General features: G+C 39.2%; 3 protein-coding genes across 6 annotated transcripts in view; 2 read left to right on the forward strand and 1 right to left on the reverse strand.

Annotated features, from left to right (window-relative positions):
• Positions 1-2,183, forward strand: part of LOC137974802 (leucine-zipper-like transcriptional regulator 1) — a 35,888-nt gene extending 33,705 nt beyond the window's left edge. The window contains exon 27 of the mRNA XM_068821787.1: positions 196-2,183. Coding sequence (XP_068677888.1) covers positions 196-303 — 108 coding nt within the window. The 3' untranslated portion in view covers positions 304-2,183. The remainder of the gene's footprint in view (positions 1-195) is intronic.
• Positions 2,184-6,473: 4,290 nt separating this feature from the next.
• LOC137975868 (uncharacterized) lies at positions 6,474-7,918 on the reverse strand. Its single transcript, XM_068823073.1, has 2 exons — positions 7,709-7,918; positions 6,474-7,540 (listed from the first exon to the last, which is right to left on the reverse strand). Exons 1-2 carry the CDS (start codon positions 7,857-7,859, stop codon positions 7,116-7,118), a joined length of 576 nt encoding a protein of 191 aa, XP_068679174.1. The 5' UTR covers positions 7,860-7,918; the 3' UTR covers positions 6,474-7,115.
• Positions 7,919-10,179: 2,261 nt separating this feature from the next.
• Positions 10,180-17,500, forward strand: part of LOC137975867 (rabphilin-3A-like) — a 26,616-nt gene continuing 19,295 nt past the window's right edge. The window contains exons 1-5 of one of the 4 annotated variants that reach the window (XM_068823071.1): positions 10,180-10,307; positions 10,438-10,623; positions 11,170-11,313; positions 14,950-15,079; positions 16,735-16,821. In XM_068823071.1, the coding sequence (XP_068679172.1) occupies positions 10,553-10,623; positions 11,170-11,313; positions 14,950-15,079; positions 16,735-16,821 (432 nt within the window). In that variant the 5' untranslated portion in view covers positions 10,180-10,307; positions 10,438-10,552. Of the gene's footprint in view, positions 10,386-10,437; positions 10,624-10,865; positions 11,027-11,169; positions 11,314-14,949; positions 15,080-16,734; positions 16,822-17,500 lie in introns of those variants that run through there. The other 3 variants (XM_068823070.1, XM_068823072.1, XM_068823069.1) reach the window with 3 other exon arrangements.

The raw sequence follows: 17,500 nt of genomic DNA on the forward strand, positions 1-17,500 counted from the left end.
GATTGCCTGAGTGTGTGGCTATGGCTTAACAACGGTCACTTAAAGCGGCACAAATCATTAAGCATCATCACCATTATCCATTTTGCATCTTTCTATTCTTATGATAATGTCACTCTTCATATCATTTTTCAACGACTGGACCGAGCTAATGATAGCACCTATTAAATGCTAATTGATCTCGATTTTTCTCTAAAGGTCGCAAAATCTCCAAAACTCAGAAGGCTAAGTCGCGACTTACTGTTGGAGATCCTGGATGCTATCGCCGACTTCTTAAAAGAAACGGATCTTGCCGTCGATTCATGACGATAACATCAGCAGCAAAGAGACCAGAACGTTGTAAAAGACAATGTTGTTTGGGCAAAGAATTCCCGGGCTTACTTCATTTTCATTTTGTGCCTTGACCGCCGGTAGAAAACCGTTGAAACTCTGCAAAGAAAACAACGAATCTTTCAACGAAATCCTCACAATACGTTTATCACATCATAGACGAATTTAAATTTTAAAAAACATTCACCCTGTACTTGCGAGAACCATAGTTGATTTTGATTGGCTGGTTACGAAACTGTGGAAACTTAATGTTGACCGTAGACATACACATTTTGTCCTCGTTTTGCAACTGAGGTTTGAATGAATTAATCGAAACTTGTCGAGTTTCATATTAACCATCTCCATATATTAACTATGCTATAACAAAGTTTTGTTAGTTGTTTTTCTTACTAGTTGTCTCAGTCTGCTAAAACAACCGTTAAATTCTTCCTGGGTGAGAGCTGATGTTCATCACTAAGAGGTTTACAATTTAAGTGTACTTTCATACTGACGTCACACAGCGAGAAGACAATCTAGACCGGCTCCACGACTACAAAGCAATTGTAAATTTACATCTGCCAATGTAATAAGTCGCATTTCGGCGAATTTAAAATTGTGTCGAATTTAAAATCCCAAGCGTTTAGGACGTGGACTTTATTGGAGGCGTGCGAGATTGTCCATTTTCGAAGCGGTTTTTCGATTTGGAAGGATGCACCGAAATAGATACGACGAGAGCGTCTTTCTCCTTTCCCGTTATTTGGATAGATCAAATGCTTGCCTAACCAGGGTCAATTGCAAGCTAATTCCCACCTCATATTCGGATGGTATTTGCATTCACACTGTTGGCCCGTGTCAGATTTACTCTTATCAATACAGCACACGGAAATCCTTGAAAAAAACCTATATTTGCCAGATATTTTTTTACCCCCAAGTGGTTCACAGAAAGTATATTTCAGCTGTCGTGCATTTCCCAGCGAGGAACAACGCAAAGCCTCGCACGGTGTACAAAGACATGGTGTGTTTTGTCCCAAGATGTCTGGACCATTTTGAAGCGAAAAAGATTATAACGGAACCATTAATAGAAGAAGTTCACAAAACAGGCCTGCATCATCAACCGGAGACAAAGATTCGACAGTTTACGTCTTCCGTACATATGGCGCCGATAACCATGGATACCATGTGCTGACGCTGCCACAACAAGATCGTGTCTTTAAAACGGAGGAAGTAATATGCCTTGGAAAAAAGAGAATTCGTTCTTCAATGTCTTTGTTTTGTTTTGTTTTTTTAACTAAAATGTTTGATTGTGTTTTGTAAGGCTACACTGTCGGTAGTTTGGTGGTGTATAGGGAATGTGTACGTTGGGAATTAGAAATTGGCCGCAAACATTGCAGCGCGTCCACGTTGACTTTCTCAAAGCGTTACATTTTCGCGGGAAAAAACGCTTCTTACAAAAATTGTCGTGTGACATGGCGTTTATTCTACACGCAACGATTAGCGAAGAACGATTTCAAAACCGCGTCTACTTTTTTACCACTGGTTAATCTAATGTATTCCAACGGAGTGATTCCCGATCATTGATGACAGGAAAAAAAAAAGCGTCAGCGCTTCGTGGATTTAGCTGTCATAATATTTTTATTGTAAGTCACTTCATGGAGTTAGACAATAACTTAGGAACTACAGCTTGTAAGTAAATATTTCTGCGCAACTATCTAGGCCCAAAAACCAACTTGGGATATTTTAGACCAATCCACCGCAGTTCAATACATCGATGAACCTCTGTGTTCACTTCAAATTATTGAGATCAAACGACGGGTATCTCATTTATTTAGATGTTCTCAAAGTTATGGTCCTTTTAGAAATAAAACCGACTTTATCAGGGAAAAACAAGCTTGTCAGATAACACAAATAAGGTTGGGCAAACACATTGCTATTGGAAGTAATTTTGATGTTAAATTCAAACACGATTATGAATTTAAAATTAATTCTTGGTGCTAGGGTGTACATAAAAACAGCTTGTTGATTTTGAATGATTATTTCTGGAGAGAGAGAAAACAGAAATCAGGAAAGTGACATTGCAGAACTGAAAATTATTTTGATTATTTAAAATATTCCAAAACGGAACACAAAAGGTGGATAAGAGATGCACCTGCTGTGGCGACCTTATTTTGCATTTAACACGACCTATCCGATAGGTCAACGAGGGAAAACATGCCAAACTTAACCATTTCCGGGTTAAATGCAAAAGGTCGGACAGGTTGGCTCGTTTCTGGGCCCCTTGTGTTTGTTGTTTCAACGTGATCTCTCCTCTAAATTGACGATATCATTAATTCCTAATTTGCTTTGAATTTATTATTATCGGCAATCTCTTCCCCAGAGTACGCTTTTCTTTTGGTCAGCACCAAGATCACGGACTCTGGCCACTTCCAAGGCAGCAATTCCGCAAATCACGGACTTCCGGCTCGTCTACGCACGCTCAGAAATTTGAAACAACAGTGGTTGTCAACGGTTACAAAAATAGACCTTCACTACGACAGCGCATAAATTGAAAGTGGCCAGAGTCCGTGTTTTTTGTGCTGACCAAACGAAAAGCGGACTCTGGGGACGAGATTTTATTATAATTTAGGACACAGTGTCCCAGGATAAGCGATAGCAGAGAAAATATGGAAATAAAAAAATGGATTTGAACCCGGAGTTTCTTCTCTATAGGGACTGCTTCTTTCCGCTTCAACACTGAAGATCAAGACACCGCACTCTCAAAAAGTAGAACAGGCCTAAGCTAGATTAACAGACAACTTTCATAAATGATGACCGATTTAATATTCTACTGTATTTATGTTAATTGCACCTACTAGCCTGATTTTGGCTAACACATTCTTTTGAATTTTGCGCATCGCAGCGAGGCCAGAAAGGCTTATTAGCACTAAAACAAAACAATATTATATTGGGCCGCCATTATGAAAAAGGTCTATAATTTAGGCCTAAGCCCGGTTTGATTTTAAAATTTTTAGCTTTGTCGTGAGGTTTGAAAACCGACCTTTTGCAGTGTTTATGATTGTTTGTTGCCAAGAGAATTTTCTCTTGTTGTTGCCGAGTGATAATACAGCAGCTAGCGGTGTGGTGGTCAAGTGGTTAGGTGAAGGGTTAACAAACATTCCCAGGTTCGAGACCATATACTTTAGTTTTCTTTTATAATATACAATGACCATTTCCCATAATCCATATCAAGCTGTCAGTCTCCTAAATTTAACGATAATAGTAAATTCAGAGCAAATTGCAAATTAACGATCATCGTTAGTAAAGAGAATGGGTTGGTTTTTTGAGGTCACTCAAATGCGAAAGGCACTGTGAACAACTTTTGCCCAGACTTTTGAGAGTCCGTCGGCCACTCTGAGGTTGCGCCTTAGACAGGGTCGACAGCCTAGTCGAATTGCATTGTGGGACTGTTTTGGGCATTGCGTGCGCGACTACGCGGAACAAGAACTCTAGTTGCAAGAAAGCGATATTCCAGGAGCCGGGCTATATTGTTTCGGTACTCACACTTAAGTGTGCATAGTCTGGTAGTACGCATGACTATTTGTAGTCAGGAAAATATAGACATTTCTCGGGCCATTGGCCAAACTAGGATCGGATCGGATCGGATCGGATCGGATCGACAAAACTCGGACCGGATCAATAACAAATTCCCGCCCAAAGTAGACATACGAAATCCCTGGGTCACCACTTAAAGTTACTTCCCACCTTCGCGGGAGTCCTTCGGGAAAAACTTCGTACGCGCGCTAGTTTCAATAAAATCCTAACAAACCATACATCAGAAGAAAGCTTAGTAAACGTGGTTTACGATAAAAATATTGTTTAAGCGAGTTTTCTTTTTGGTAAGTGTTAGGATCGGGTATCGGATTCCGTAGCACGAGAAAAATAACTGCACAATGTTATTCACAAGGCATCGACCAACAAACCTTTGTCAGGAAATTCCGATATTTAAAATATTTTCCCGTGGGGTCCATTTACACAACACGTCTCGCGTATTTTTGGTTACTCCAACCTTAGATGCGGATATCTAGACAACTAATCAGAATATCGAAAACGTCTGAGACAATTTCGTTGATTGATGGCTTGTGAATAACAGTGTAAAGTCATTTTGCTCGTGCTTCGGCATCCGATACCCGATAAATTCATTAGAGGAACCCTCGGTGTTTTCACGTCTTACTGGCTCCTGACACTAAAAGGAAAACTCGGTTAAACATGATTTTTTATCGTAAACTACATTTAGTAAGACTAAAAACAAAATAGGTATGCAAGGCGGGTTGTACGGCTGTGAGGATATATAGCGTTTGCTTGACCAATATTTCGTCAGGCACGACCTGACTTCTTCAGCTATGGTCAAACCAGAGTTAAATAAACTATATATCCTAACAGCCGTACAACCAGCCTCGCATAATTATTTTGTTTTTAGTCTAAATGTTATTTGCTGGTCAGATCTCCCAAGATCCGGCACTTGTACTTTGTTCAGCTGGCCCTTGCATAAAAAACTGTCTACATTTATTAAGCTTTCTTCTGATGTATAAAGTTGTTAGAATTTTATTGAAACTAACGCGCGTAGGAACTTTTTCCCGAAGGACACCCGCGAAGGTGGGAAGTAACCTTAACTTGTGACCCAGGGATTTCATGTGTCTATATTGGCGGGAATTTTGCTATTGATCCAGTCCGAGTTTTGTCGATCCAATCCGGTCCGGTCCGATGCTGATTTTGCCAACGGCCCATTTCTCGCAGTTTCAAGGTCACTCGACGGCATCTCTCGCTACCTTTCCGTAAAGTTTTCTGTGATGTTCGTACTTGTACGCTAATGTAATGTTCAGTGCTAACTACTAAGGTTGTCAGGTTGATGTTTGCTCATTCGAGAAGTATTGATATGAGCATTATCTTATAATAATCGTTTGTTGTAAGCTTTTTGAAGTTGAGCCAGTTGAGCTACTCAACATATGGAATTATAGCTGGCAATAAATGAGAAGCCTATTCCTGATCCTTGTCTGCGTCTGATGATATTTAGCATGAAAATGGCCGTATTTATACTAGAGGACGTCTAAGACGTCCAGACGCATTAAACTTCTGGCCGTAAGTGCGACTAATATAAATACGGGGTTAGGGTTAACTAAGACGGCTAGAAATCAAATTCACAATTTTCTTCAAAAGATACTCGGCTGAGATTTAATCACCAAAGAGACTGTGTGCACTTCATTCCTAAGTGCGTCCCAGTTTAGTGCGTCTCGTCTTTATACTAGACGGCTTAGACGTCTGAGACGACTAAGACGTCTGTTAATTGCATCGTTTAGACGCACTTAACTTGAGACGTTTAATTAGTCTGACGTTTAATGCGTCCACCTTATTTCCCGTATTTATACTAGTATTCCCTGAGACGTCTTAGACTTCCTCAAGTGTGAATACGGCCAATGATTTGTTCTTGTTTCACTGCAGAGTGTTTAGAGAACAAACAGTATTCACAGTGACTGTGTGTTTTACCATTTACAAAAAATTTCCGGAAGTGTTCGGTGGAAATTTCCATCGGATGAAAAACGTGTTCCATTTAACTTAAGTCCGTTCGCCGTCCGGTGATTGCGATTTTACACGCCAAAATTAAAAATATGGCCGTGAATAGCCTGAAACTGGCAAGACCTTTCAAAACCCTGAGTATCAACCCTTCCTGAGGGGTAGGGGGTCAGGGAGAGGAGGAAAACAGTCCCACAATGCAATTCAATAAGACTCTCGACCCTGTCTCCCACGCAACCTCAAAGTGGCCAATAAGGTAGATCGCTTCTAAAGTATGACGGCTCACTGAACGCTATTTACAAAGAAGGAACTAAGGAATGTAACAGAAAGCAGGAAAAAACAGTTTCCAATAGGTGAAAGACACAGTGGACAGACGGCTTATTTCACGATTCTTTCACTCCCTTAACCTGGATGAACGTCAACATTCCAATACCTCGGGGTTTTTTTCCATTTTTTCCTTCAACGGCTGAGTTTCCCGTCGAAGTCTTTTCTTTGGTTTACTAGGGGGTAGTTTCTTGGGGATCTTAATATGGGAAAATCGTGAAATTACAGTGGGTGGTTGATAATTAAGATGAAAAAATTAAAATGTCTGTTCTCGGTATTTAGTTTGACAAACGCCAATGTAAAAGACTAAACCTCTTTTGTTATTTATTCAACGGCCTCAGTGGCGTCTCAAAAAAACACTCACTCTTTTTTGAATTTCATAGAAATTCACCTGAAATCTCCCTCACAATGTTCACACAAAAGTTGCAATTTTTTGGAAAACGTGATTTTATGTACACTTTATAATTTTTATTCTTTAAAAAATAAATACCGCAAAGTTAAATTAATAGACGGGCCTTTGTCAATAACACTTTTGGGTTGTTAATCCTCTCTAAATCCTCGGAAAGAGTCCATTGTAAAAAACGATTTTAACAGTTACGTGTATTTTCAATATAACTTGTGCGTAGTAAAAAATAGTTATTATTTAAAGGAATTTGTAGACATAAGCTTTTGCGTCGTTCGAGCGATTCAAACAAAATGATTTAGTGGTCGTTCAATTGAAGTTCTCTAAAATAAATAAAAATAAATTATCATCTTTTCGAGAATCGTCTTGGAACACATTTTTCACGCACTGATCATGATAGTTCCTACGCATCCTTAAAAGCCAACAAAAACAAAATACGCTAAGCGTTTTTTTGCTCTATTTGCGAATGGAATATCTAATGCGAAAGGTACAAAGAGCTTTTCTGTAGTACTGTTCAAAGTCGTAACGCCAATTTTAGTTACGCATAGAAACTCCTTTGCGCTTCACCGCCGTTTCTCGTATGCAAGAACTCCATGTATCTTTTCCTTCTATGTAATTTGTAAATTCTTAATCTTTCCTCTTCTTCATCTGGATCGTCACTTTGAACAAAGTCCCACCTGAAAGTCTCATTCCCAGCCGCTATTCCTGTTGAGGACGTCTGTTCTAAACTAATCAAAGTTTCTCGCTTCCGGTTCTCGTCCGAAGACCCTGGATTCGTATCGCTCTTTGAGGCAAAGTTTTCGCCGCTACAAGTTGTGCTTCGTCCATCTGAACTACTTGTTCCCCAGCTTCTCGATGAAGTATTTTGTGAGCTTGTAGAGCGAGATTGTGAGGTAAAATCGTCCGAAGTCTCTCTATTGTCGTCAGTTCCACCTGATTTCCCTTTCGACCTAACTCGTGTTCCTGCGGAGAAAAAAATAACGCTTTCGAAACTATCCAAGGGCCTCAAGTTAAGACTTCACAGCAAAGATCGAGCGAAAGAAATGTATGTTATTTCAAATCAGGACATTCAAATTCGACCCAATTATCTTTTCTGGAAGAGATCAAAGAAAACACTTGAACCAAACAAACCTTCACTGCTGCTATCTGCTTCTGACGCCGTGTGCTTTTTCGAGTTAGAATTTTTGCTACTTCTTCCCGATTCTCTTTTCTTTTTCTTTTTGGCTTTAGCTGCTCTCTCTGCTGGTGGTTTAGAAAGTGACTTCTCAGCTTGAGTGGGCATTTTGACGAGACTGGATTATTAGCCATTTGTCGTTAGTCGAGGCGTCCATGGCAATATATCTAACAATTGTCATGCAAATACGGCAAACTCGGGTCTTTTGGTCACAAAGTACGTGACAAACAGCACCGCGCGCTCGCGCGCGCGCGAATTCCTTACCTAGGAAACCCGGGGTGTTTACCATTTAGCCAAAAAATCCGGAAATTTCGGTTTGAGGTCAAATGGAAAGAAAATCTTTCCAGAAATTGTGGACAACCTCCAGAGGTAGTCCTCTTTTCTGTTCGGAAAATTCGGGAAATGCCCTTACCATTTGTGAGAATAGTTCCGTTTCCAGGCCCTTTCTGACAAAATCGAGTAAATGCACGCAACTTCAACGGGGGGAGTAGTAAAATGGTAAGCGCCATTCTCATCCGGTTGGTCATTAAATTCGTCTCCACTTATGTCCAGGTTTGACTAAATTCGGAAAATCGCTTACCTTTATGCAACGATCATTCCATCCGGATTATTTGGCTAAATGGTAAGCATCCCCGACTAGAACTTATGGATCGTCAAGTTCCTACAGTCCCTGATCAATATGCCGAAAACCACCAGGGCCCGGTTGTTCAAAGCCGATTAACTCTAATTCCAGATTAAAAATTAACCAAGGAGTTCATTTCTCTACTCCCAAATGCTGTTCAACGCTGATATTCGGCAAAACTTCACATTAGAAGAAGCCAATCTTGAAAAACAAAAATAAGCAAAAGAAACTTTCACCAAAAAGTTGAACACATGAAACAAAAGTTTGCGGTAATCCTGTATTAAGTTAATCGGCTTTCGAACAACCGGGCCCAGTAGTCTTGCTTTAAAAGTACGATGTACGATTTAGCCATAATCGCACCCTTCTGTGCAGATCAAGCGCAGAAGGTGAAATATTGAGTTGTTTGAGTGATAGATTTTCTCAGTTTGTGTGATTTGAAAACGACTTAAAATGTTTACTCGACACAGTGACGAATCGAGCACAAGATCTTCACTCCGTCACCACCTCTCCACTAATATTAATTAACTTGAAATTGAAGAGGACGAAACGGATCTAGCCGAAGAACGCATACCATTTCCGGCCGTCAGATCAGCGAGAAAATATACCTTTCTTCGCAGGATGTACTAGGATTCCTGTCAACTTTCCCTGGGGTGGGGCCTAGAGAGAGAAATCAGCCAAACCTCAAAACCTGGCAGAGTGAAACTAGTAATGAGCACTCTTTAAAACCTGGGCCACTTAAAGCAGTGCTTTTGAAATGATGAGTTAGAGGTTTTAAATGTACCATCTTGATCATGTAGATCCGTTGCCACTTCAAAGCAAGCCTTACTAGACAATCTGTGGAAAGTAAGAATCCCTAATTTGAAAATTCACCAGATGGCAAGCATGAGATGCAATTTTGTATAAAACAGTTCTCACGTATAGAATCCATCAGAACAATAGCATCCAAGATGGCAACCATATGTGTAAATGATATAGTGGCTTGCCCCAACCCTCTGTTGTTTTCTTTACCAAGATGGCCAAGATGGTGGCATATGCTGATTGGAAGGATTATTCATAATTTGCTGGATCTGCGTTGTGTTAAACTTAGGCAGGATAAACCGCCATTAACTGATTCTTCATTTCCTACACATCTTTTCACAACACGAGTTTAGTCTCTAAACTCTCTAGTGAATAATATCGCGGTGCCCGAAAAGCCATTTGTGAAACCGCCAACCGCTTGTTTTGGAAAGCCGATCTTTTAACATGTTTTCAAGGTAACAAAAGAAAACTGACTATGAAGTTTGACGACTTAAATCCTCTCCGTTAGAAAATGGCCCGTAAAATTTCGTGACTTTCGAGAAACGCGCCCCAGGTGTAGAAATGGGTACCGGCCAAAACGCTGGGGGTAGCCCTGCGATGGCCTAGCATCCCATCCAGGGGGGAGTAAAAATACTCCTAGTCGCTTCATGCTACAGAAACCGGAGATAAGCGCCGGCCTGGTGGGCCTTCTAGGCTCGTACCAGACGCACGCAAAAGAATGCCTGCAAAGAAGACATAAGCTTATAAAAACAACGAGTGACCTGTGTAATGTGACCTGTGTTTTGGACCCGCCGCTGGCCCCACAAGCTTTATATCTGTCAGCTACCTACAAGACCACCGGGACAAGACCCTTGATCTCAACTGTAGAATTCAAGGCTTTAGCACGCGACGCACCCTGTATTCTATAACTTCGCAATTATTCTTCCTCGTTCTCTCCCAATTTGCCCGGGCAATTTGGCGTAGAATTCCGCTCAATCAGGAGTCCACAAAAGGCAATCAATTACCGTAAAAGTCCGTCTGTTTCAGCCATCTTGAAATATTTACTCTCAAGATCGTTAAATGAAGCGTCAATTGAGCTCTATTTGGTCACGTGACATAGTATATGTCAAAAGAAAAATACGAATCGAGATTTGCAAGTAAACACTCTCTCAGTAGGACATTTTTTTTTTGTTTAAAGTGCTTTCAAAGAAAGACTGACGTTGTCTAATAGACAGGTTGGCAAGTATTTTTGGCGTGACCTTTTTCCCTGATGTTTTGTTTCAACAGGAAGCTAATTGGCGGCTCATTTGAATCTCTCCCGACATGAAGGACGATTTTGATTTTCACCGGAACAAAATGCGAAAGTTACACGGACGACCCTAGAGGATCGAAAGTCTCGATTATGGGTGAATTGACAGACGAGGAGCAGCGTTGGGTTTGTCCCAACGATCGACAATTATGTTTAAGAGCGAAGTAAGTAACGTTTTGACTGAATTAATGCTTATAATTAAGGACAGCACAACCTGACTGGGGAAATCAACATAGTGTACAAATATCGGGTAAAATATCGTAATCGTCTTTTTCTGAAAGGGTTTTAGTATTGTTCCAAAGCACCGATTTCCAGTTTTCCGGTGTTTAAATTATTCAAAACTACTTAAAAGCCACAAACAGCTGAATTTTATCGTAAATGTTATCGTTTTCTTGTGATTTTTGCGATGCGGACTTTTGTAGGTGTGGAATTGATGGCCAGTCTTTATCTGTGCTTTTACCACTCGCTGTGGCAATGAAACACCATGTGTTTTAGGCCCAAGAAAGTGTTGAAAAAAATTTTTAAGAAAACCCGTGCAAGATGGCCCAAGTCTTTAGAGAATTTTCTGTTAGTCTCGTTTTTGATGGGCTTGATGGTCGTTGTAAATCTTTTACCTCATCGATTGCTGGTGATCGTCTTTGCTAAAGGAAGCTGACAGTTTTATGGCCATATATCCGATATCTTTTTCGTTATGTTTTCTTTCATTGCAGACTCAATTCAGGCTGGTCTTTCCACTCAAGTGGTCCAGTGAGAAAGCCTGCAAAGACAAATATAAGTGTTTCGGAGCAAGAGATCATCAGGAATGTGCTGGAGCGCTCAGAGAGGCTACGGCATGTCGAGGAGGAAAGAATCGGGTATGTGGTTTTTTGCGACAATAAGCCAGAGCTTTTTTTTTAACAATCAAAGTTTCATTCGCGTGTGAAAAGAAAATAAAGTTATATAAATGTGCGACTTAGTTTATTCTGCTATTAAAATTTAACGTAGTTTTTATGGCGATTTGCATTCAATTTGATTTGCATGCTGTTTGTACAAGAGTTGTGTTTTTGGTTTAAATTGTTCGATTTTGTTTGCGGTTAAAATGTTAATTGCAGCTTAAATTGCGTTCAAAAACATGTTCAAAGAGTTCCGGCCTCCATTGCTTTCATTGAAATACTATGTACTGGATAAGCTGCAACTTTGCAGCAAATAATAAAATTGACTGATTAAAATGAAATTACGAACAATATTAATATTGTGCTTGTTATCTTTCACTGTAATAATGCCTTCGACCCACAGATCTCTTAGGCTAATTGAAAGACAACGCATGTAACAAGCGAAAAATAATAATATTTCGATAGAATATAATCCCAGAGACTTTCAGTATCTAATTCTCAATAAAAAGTGGTCGCTTAATTTAAGTATTTGTATGAGCAGCCAAAAAAATTGGCAAAGGAAACAGGGCTTCTCTTTATCAAGGAAAACGCTCCTTTATCAAGTAAACGGTTTTGTTGACTTAGACTGTGTATTTACAAACATTTTATTCAGAAATTTAAAAAAGATAGGATAGTTGCACTGAACTTTGTAAAGGCCTAGTGTCTTCACATATACTAGGTGTCATATAATTCAAGCAAATTTCTTGTTCATGTTATTTTCATTCAGTTTGACTGTGGACAGATTAACTACATAAGTATTGTGGGGCTGGAACACATGTGGACCAGTTTAAATGGCAGTCTTGAATTACATTTATCAGTCAAGATGCCTATCTGAATAACAAATGATAACAAGACAAAATAAATAGTTTCCCCATGATGTTAATGGACCTGATTCGTGTGAAACAGGTCTCTGTTTTGTGAAAAGTGCTAGATTTAAACTGTGCAAAGGAAATAATTTATGAATTTAATTCTGAGACTGTAACCTCAAGTAACACTTCTTCTTTTATTAAAATTGACAAAAATTTTAATGGCAGTTACATGTATATGCCTTTAATGGCATATTTTCAACTTCATTCTGGTTCTCCCAACTTTACCTTTGAAAATGCCTGTGAAGTGAAATATTATTTTCTCTGAGTATCAGTGTGTTTTATAGTCCATTACAGCCACACTGCAATTAAGAACTATTGTTTTAGGTTGCTGTTTCCTCCTAAACATGGACTTTACATAGAAATTGACCCTAGAAATAATGATATAATAATAATAATAATAATAATAATAATAATTATTATTATTATTATTATTATTATTATTATTGTTATTATTATTATTATTATTGTCAGAACTCTTTTTTCTGACAATTAACTCACGGATTGATTCAAGCACACTGATAAACACAACTGTTTTAATCAGCCACAACTCTCGCTTTACCGGTCAATTGACTCACCATGTGCTCTTCCAAACTCTTTTGAAATGATTCCCAGTCCCTACCGAGAGTGGGCTGGAGATGCCTGACTAATCTTATGACAAACACTTACAACGAGTGCTTTGAACGAGTGCTTACAACGAGTTTAAAAACAAGAAAGTTATAATTTGCACAACTAGAATCTCGACACACTCCCCTATTTGATCTAAGAAGTTAGATCAAATACTCCAACAGTGCTACGTTCAATGTTCAGCTTTTCTGCTGCTTTTTCGCATGCAAGACGACAGATAATTATTATTAGCTGCTATAATGGCTGTACTCCTTATGGGGTGAAACTGCGTTGCACTTGGATTTAGTTGTGACATTCCTCCCCCTTCCTTTTGTTCTTCTCGTTGTTGATCACAGGAGAGCTCGATTAGGTAAAGCTGTTGGACTGCTCACTGCCCTCAGCCGGATCGCTCTAACAACCCCATCTCTTCCTTTAATGAGCTTGGTCACAATTCCAATGATCCATTTCCCGCTGTTTCGTTCTGGGCCCTGGAATACATCCCTCGGTTGAACAGCCATCTCCTTGGTTCTGTGTTTAAGGTTGTACCTCTCCCTCAACAAGTTAAGATACTCCCCAGACCAAAAGAAGAAGAAGTCATCAGAGCTTGCTACGGGTGCAAGCAAGAAATTCCAGGTCTCTGCCTTTGTGAACCAACCCACGGCTAGTTTGTCAACAGACAGGAGAGTGGGATCTGTCCCATTTGAAGTACTGGGTGTGGATTTTAATTTGCGAGCCCAATTGCATATAAGCTTTTGCCTAAGAAGGAAGGGAAGGCATATATCTTATTGTTTGCATACAGTTTAACCCAAGCCCTTCATCTTGAGTTGCTACCAAACCAAACAGCCGAGGAGTTTATCAAAAGTCTCAAATGATTTATCGCATGGAGGGGGAGACCTAGGAAAATTTACTCCGATAATGGAAGGAGTTTTACAGCTGCAGTGAAGTGGTTGAGTACCGTGATGAAGTCGGAACAGCTTCAGGATAACCTCACCCACCGGGGTATAATGTGGCAATTCAACTTGAGTCTTGCTACCCATGATGTGATACGAATGGTTTGCCAGAATCCATGTTTCTGCAGGATTGTTCGAGTCTGTCCTCTTGTTCCACAGCTACTGAAAATATTTCCTTGACTAACTTTGCTTCTGCTTCTGTTTCCTTATTCGCCTCAGTTTGCACAGGTGCTGGCCACATTTCTGGCTTGGAAAGCCAGTCTGGTCCCTTTAGCCAGAGTTCTGGAAGCTCTTTAGACTGGCTTCCCCTGCTCCCCACATCTGCTGGGTTTTGGCCCGAACTCACATGGCCCCACTGGATGTAATCCTTGGCATTGATCTGGGCCACTCTATTTGATACGAACTGTTTGTAGTCCCTTTACTGGCTATCCGGTGAAGTGCCACCATACTGTCTGTCCATCCGTACACTGACCTCACTGCACAACCCTCCAACGCATTTCTCGCGTTATCAACAACATTGGCAGCCATGTGGGCTGCCACAATTAAACGGCCTTGGGATTGTCAGCCCTTTCTTTGCTAAACGAGCTTTTGCTGCAACTAGACCCTGGTTATTGCCTGACTCTTGATAAACTATTGCGTACACAGCTGTTCCTGTTCCCTGGAGGAGGAGGTGGAGTTTGTTAGGCATGTGGTGAGTGGTTGTACTGGTTTGGAGGATTAGATGGGGCATGATCAGATGGGGTTGGGGGTGTACTGGGAGCTTTGTCGGAAAGTATGGTGTTAAGTGTGCTGATGTGTGGTGTCAGGAGGTTCCGGATGAGGTGAGGGTGTCAAAGAATGTGGTTGTGAAGATCTGGTTGGATAGGCGCTTCACAGAATCATGGATCATGGATATAGTGGCTCAGTTGCAGACATTATTATTATTATTATTATTATTATTATTATTATTATTATTATTGTTATTATTATTATTATCATCATTATTATTATTATTATTATTAATACTAATACTATTATTTTATTTAATACAATACAATACTTGCAATATTTACGGTTGTGTCGTTCAGTTTACTTTCTCCCCCCGCCCATTTGAAGGCCTCAGGTCTCAGGTCATTTCTTTCTAAGAACTCAGAGTTTTTTGTTTTATGTGCTTTTAGTCGACTGGTAGAGAAAGTGGAGAATATGCAAAATAATGCCATTGGAGATGGAAGAGAGACTTGCCTTCTTTGCAATTCCAAGTTTGGGGCCCTGAAAGTTATTGCCAAAAGATGTGACATTTGTGGGATGGTGGGTATACCGGTTATTTGCTGTGGACAGTTTTATACTGGATAACTTAAATGATTGTATTTTGGGACTTGGAAAAATAATTTCCTTTATAATTATAGACTCTCAGATTGTACACTTGCTGTGATTGGCTAATTTAGCGGGCACAATTCTACAGGACAGTTTGCTCTCTGGCCCACTAAATATTATTTGGTATTAATTTTTGATGCAACATATTTCAACACGTTTTTCATGCTATTTATGTGAAATAAACTTCTGAAACTGTGTGAATCTTGCAAGCAACTATTTCAAACTGAAAAGCCAATAACGTTTATTTTGTTTTGTGGATTTTGATCGACGCATGCCAATCATTTGTTGCAGTTGAAATTTGTGTGTGACTTCAATGCAACTATAAGTTTCTTTTTCCCCCATGCCTGCATGATATTACCTCAGAGATTAATAAATGTCTCTCTAAAAGCGTTTTCTTGGTCTCTACTGTGACTTAACGATCTCTTTTTTTCTTGTTGTCTTATGGGATGTGCATGAAAAACTCAGTCTGTAACTTAGTTAGTAAGAAGTATGTATCAGTTAGTAAGAAGCCTGTATCAGTTTATAAGAAGTGTGTATTTGGACATTTTCTCTGGCTAAAAAGCTAAGGAAAGTATTCTATTAAGTTTTTGTAAATTACCTGAGTTATGATTTTCCTGTGATGAATAACATTTCCATTTTCAATTTTAATTCACTTTATTTTACTATCAGTTATGTTTCTGGAACTTCGCGATTTGTGTTAGGAAGGAAAAAAAAACTTTTTGTGAAGTGAGGTGTTCAACAGGGTTGATCCTGGTAACTAAATGAGTAACTTCTTGAGCTGGAGGCAACTACCATTTTTGCTCTATGTCCATGGGGTTCTAGAAGCCTTCACAGTTTTGCTTTGACAAGCATGGCAATTTTCCTTTTTTATAAGAGATCAAGGGAGGTTCCTGGAATATCTCTCTGAGATTAGGCTGGTTTTGAATTAAATTCCATTAATTTGTCTTATAGTACGTTTTGTAAGCCTTTCAAAGCTGGTTGAAACTGCATGACAAAATGGTAGAATTTTCTTGTGCATTTGTTCGATATTTATCATGTTTGCGGTGACTACGTCACATTACTAATCACTTTCTTCGCTGCAAATCAAATCGTTCCGCAAAATATTTGTCGAACACAAATTCTGATTGCCAGCCCAATCGATCGGGCAAGAGTTGTTTTACTTGCCCATGGATATATTTCACTTGCCCCAGGCAATCGGGCAAGCATTAGTGTCAAACACTGGTTGTGGTTAAAAATTGTCTTTTAGTTAGTAGTTCCAAACTTTTGAAACCAGTTCAGTTTTGATTTGCTTTGTTTCAGATGATGTTAATGAATATTCGTTAAATAAAAATCACAATTGAATTGGTTTGAACTATATATATTAATTAAACCAACAAAAAATTGAACCACAAGATAATGTGTCCAGAAAGGAGTGAAGGTGTGTACATACATACATGTAATTATCTGCTGCAGCTTCTTGGTCTCGCCGAGAAATGCCATTAGTGAGTGACTGTCAAGAGAAATAAACAACAGGAAGGCTAATAATGTAAATAATGATATTTTTATTGTTGTACATGTAATACAGTTACAAGTAATATTATATTTATTAGAGTGTATGCCAAAAGTGTGGCCTGGATACACATGACAGTGATGGTGATGCAATATGGCTGTGTGTGCTGTGCAGTGAACATAGAGAGGTTTGTTACCACTGGTTTGCAATAATTATACCTATATACATGCATGTAAGACGTGTTGATGCCATATCACAAATTTCTGTGCCACCTTCTTTTATGTATCAAATAATCTCTTATGAGAAAGCAACCTATACTCTTTTTTCTTCAGAACAAAATACATTTTCTAAGGCTTTCGAATCAGGACACCAAAACAACTTTGATTCTAATGTTTTTTTACTCAGAACAGACCTTCTCTGTTGTAGTTAACAAGGAAAGCTAATAGATAGTTGGTGGTGAGCCAGAGAACTCAAACATGACAGAAAATTGAATGGTGTCTGAACAAATGAATTTATTGTCTGAGTTCTTGATGTATAGACTGACTTAGCTGTGTTTTTAAATAATTTTTATGAAAGGATCAGCTTAGTGCGCAAGTCATACTCTGTGAGCCATTTGAACCTTGAAGTTTTAAGTCAGAAATTGGTTTGAACTGAAATACAATTAATTTAATTACCGATGTTCGAGGTAATAATAAAAACAGTAGTTGTGAGAAAAATTATCTATGATTTATTAAACCCATTTACACTTAAGTGCCCCCAAGACTAGTCCTGTCAGGTGGGAATTAATTTAGGGTTAAGACCTCTCATACACATCTTTGTGATGAATTTTCATGTGAAACCAGTTTTTAACCTTTGTTAAACTTGCT

The sequence above is a fragment of the Montipora foliosa genome, chromosome 11, assembly GCF_036669935.1.
Source record: "Montipora foliosa isolate CH-2021 chromosome 11, ASM3666993v2, whole genome shotgun sequence".
Lineage (NCBI taxonomy): Eukaryota > Metazoa > Cnidaria > Anthozoa > Scleractinia > Acroporidae > Montipora > Montipora foliosa.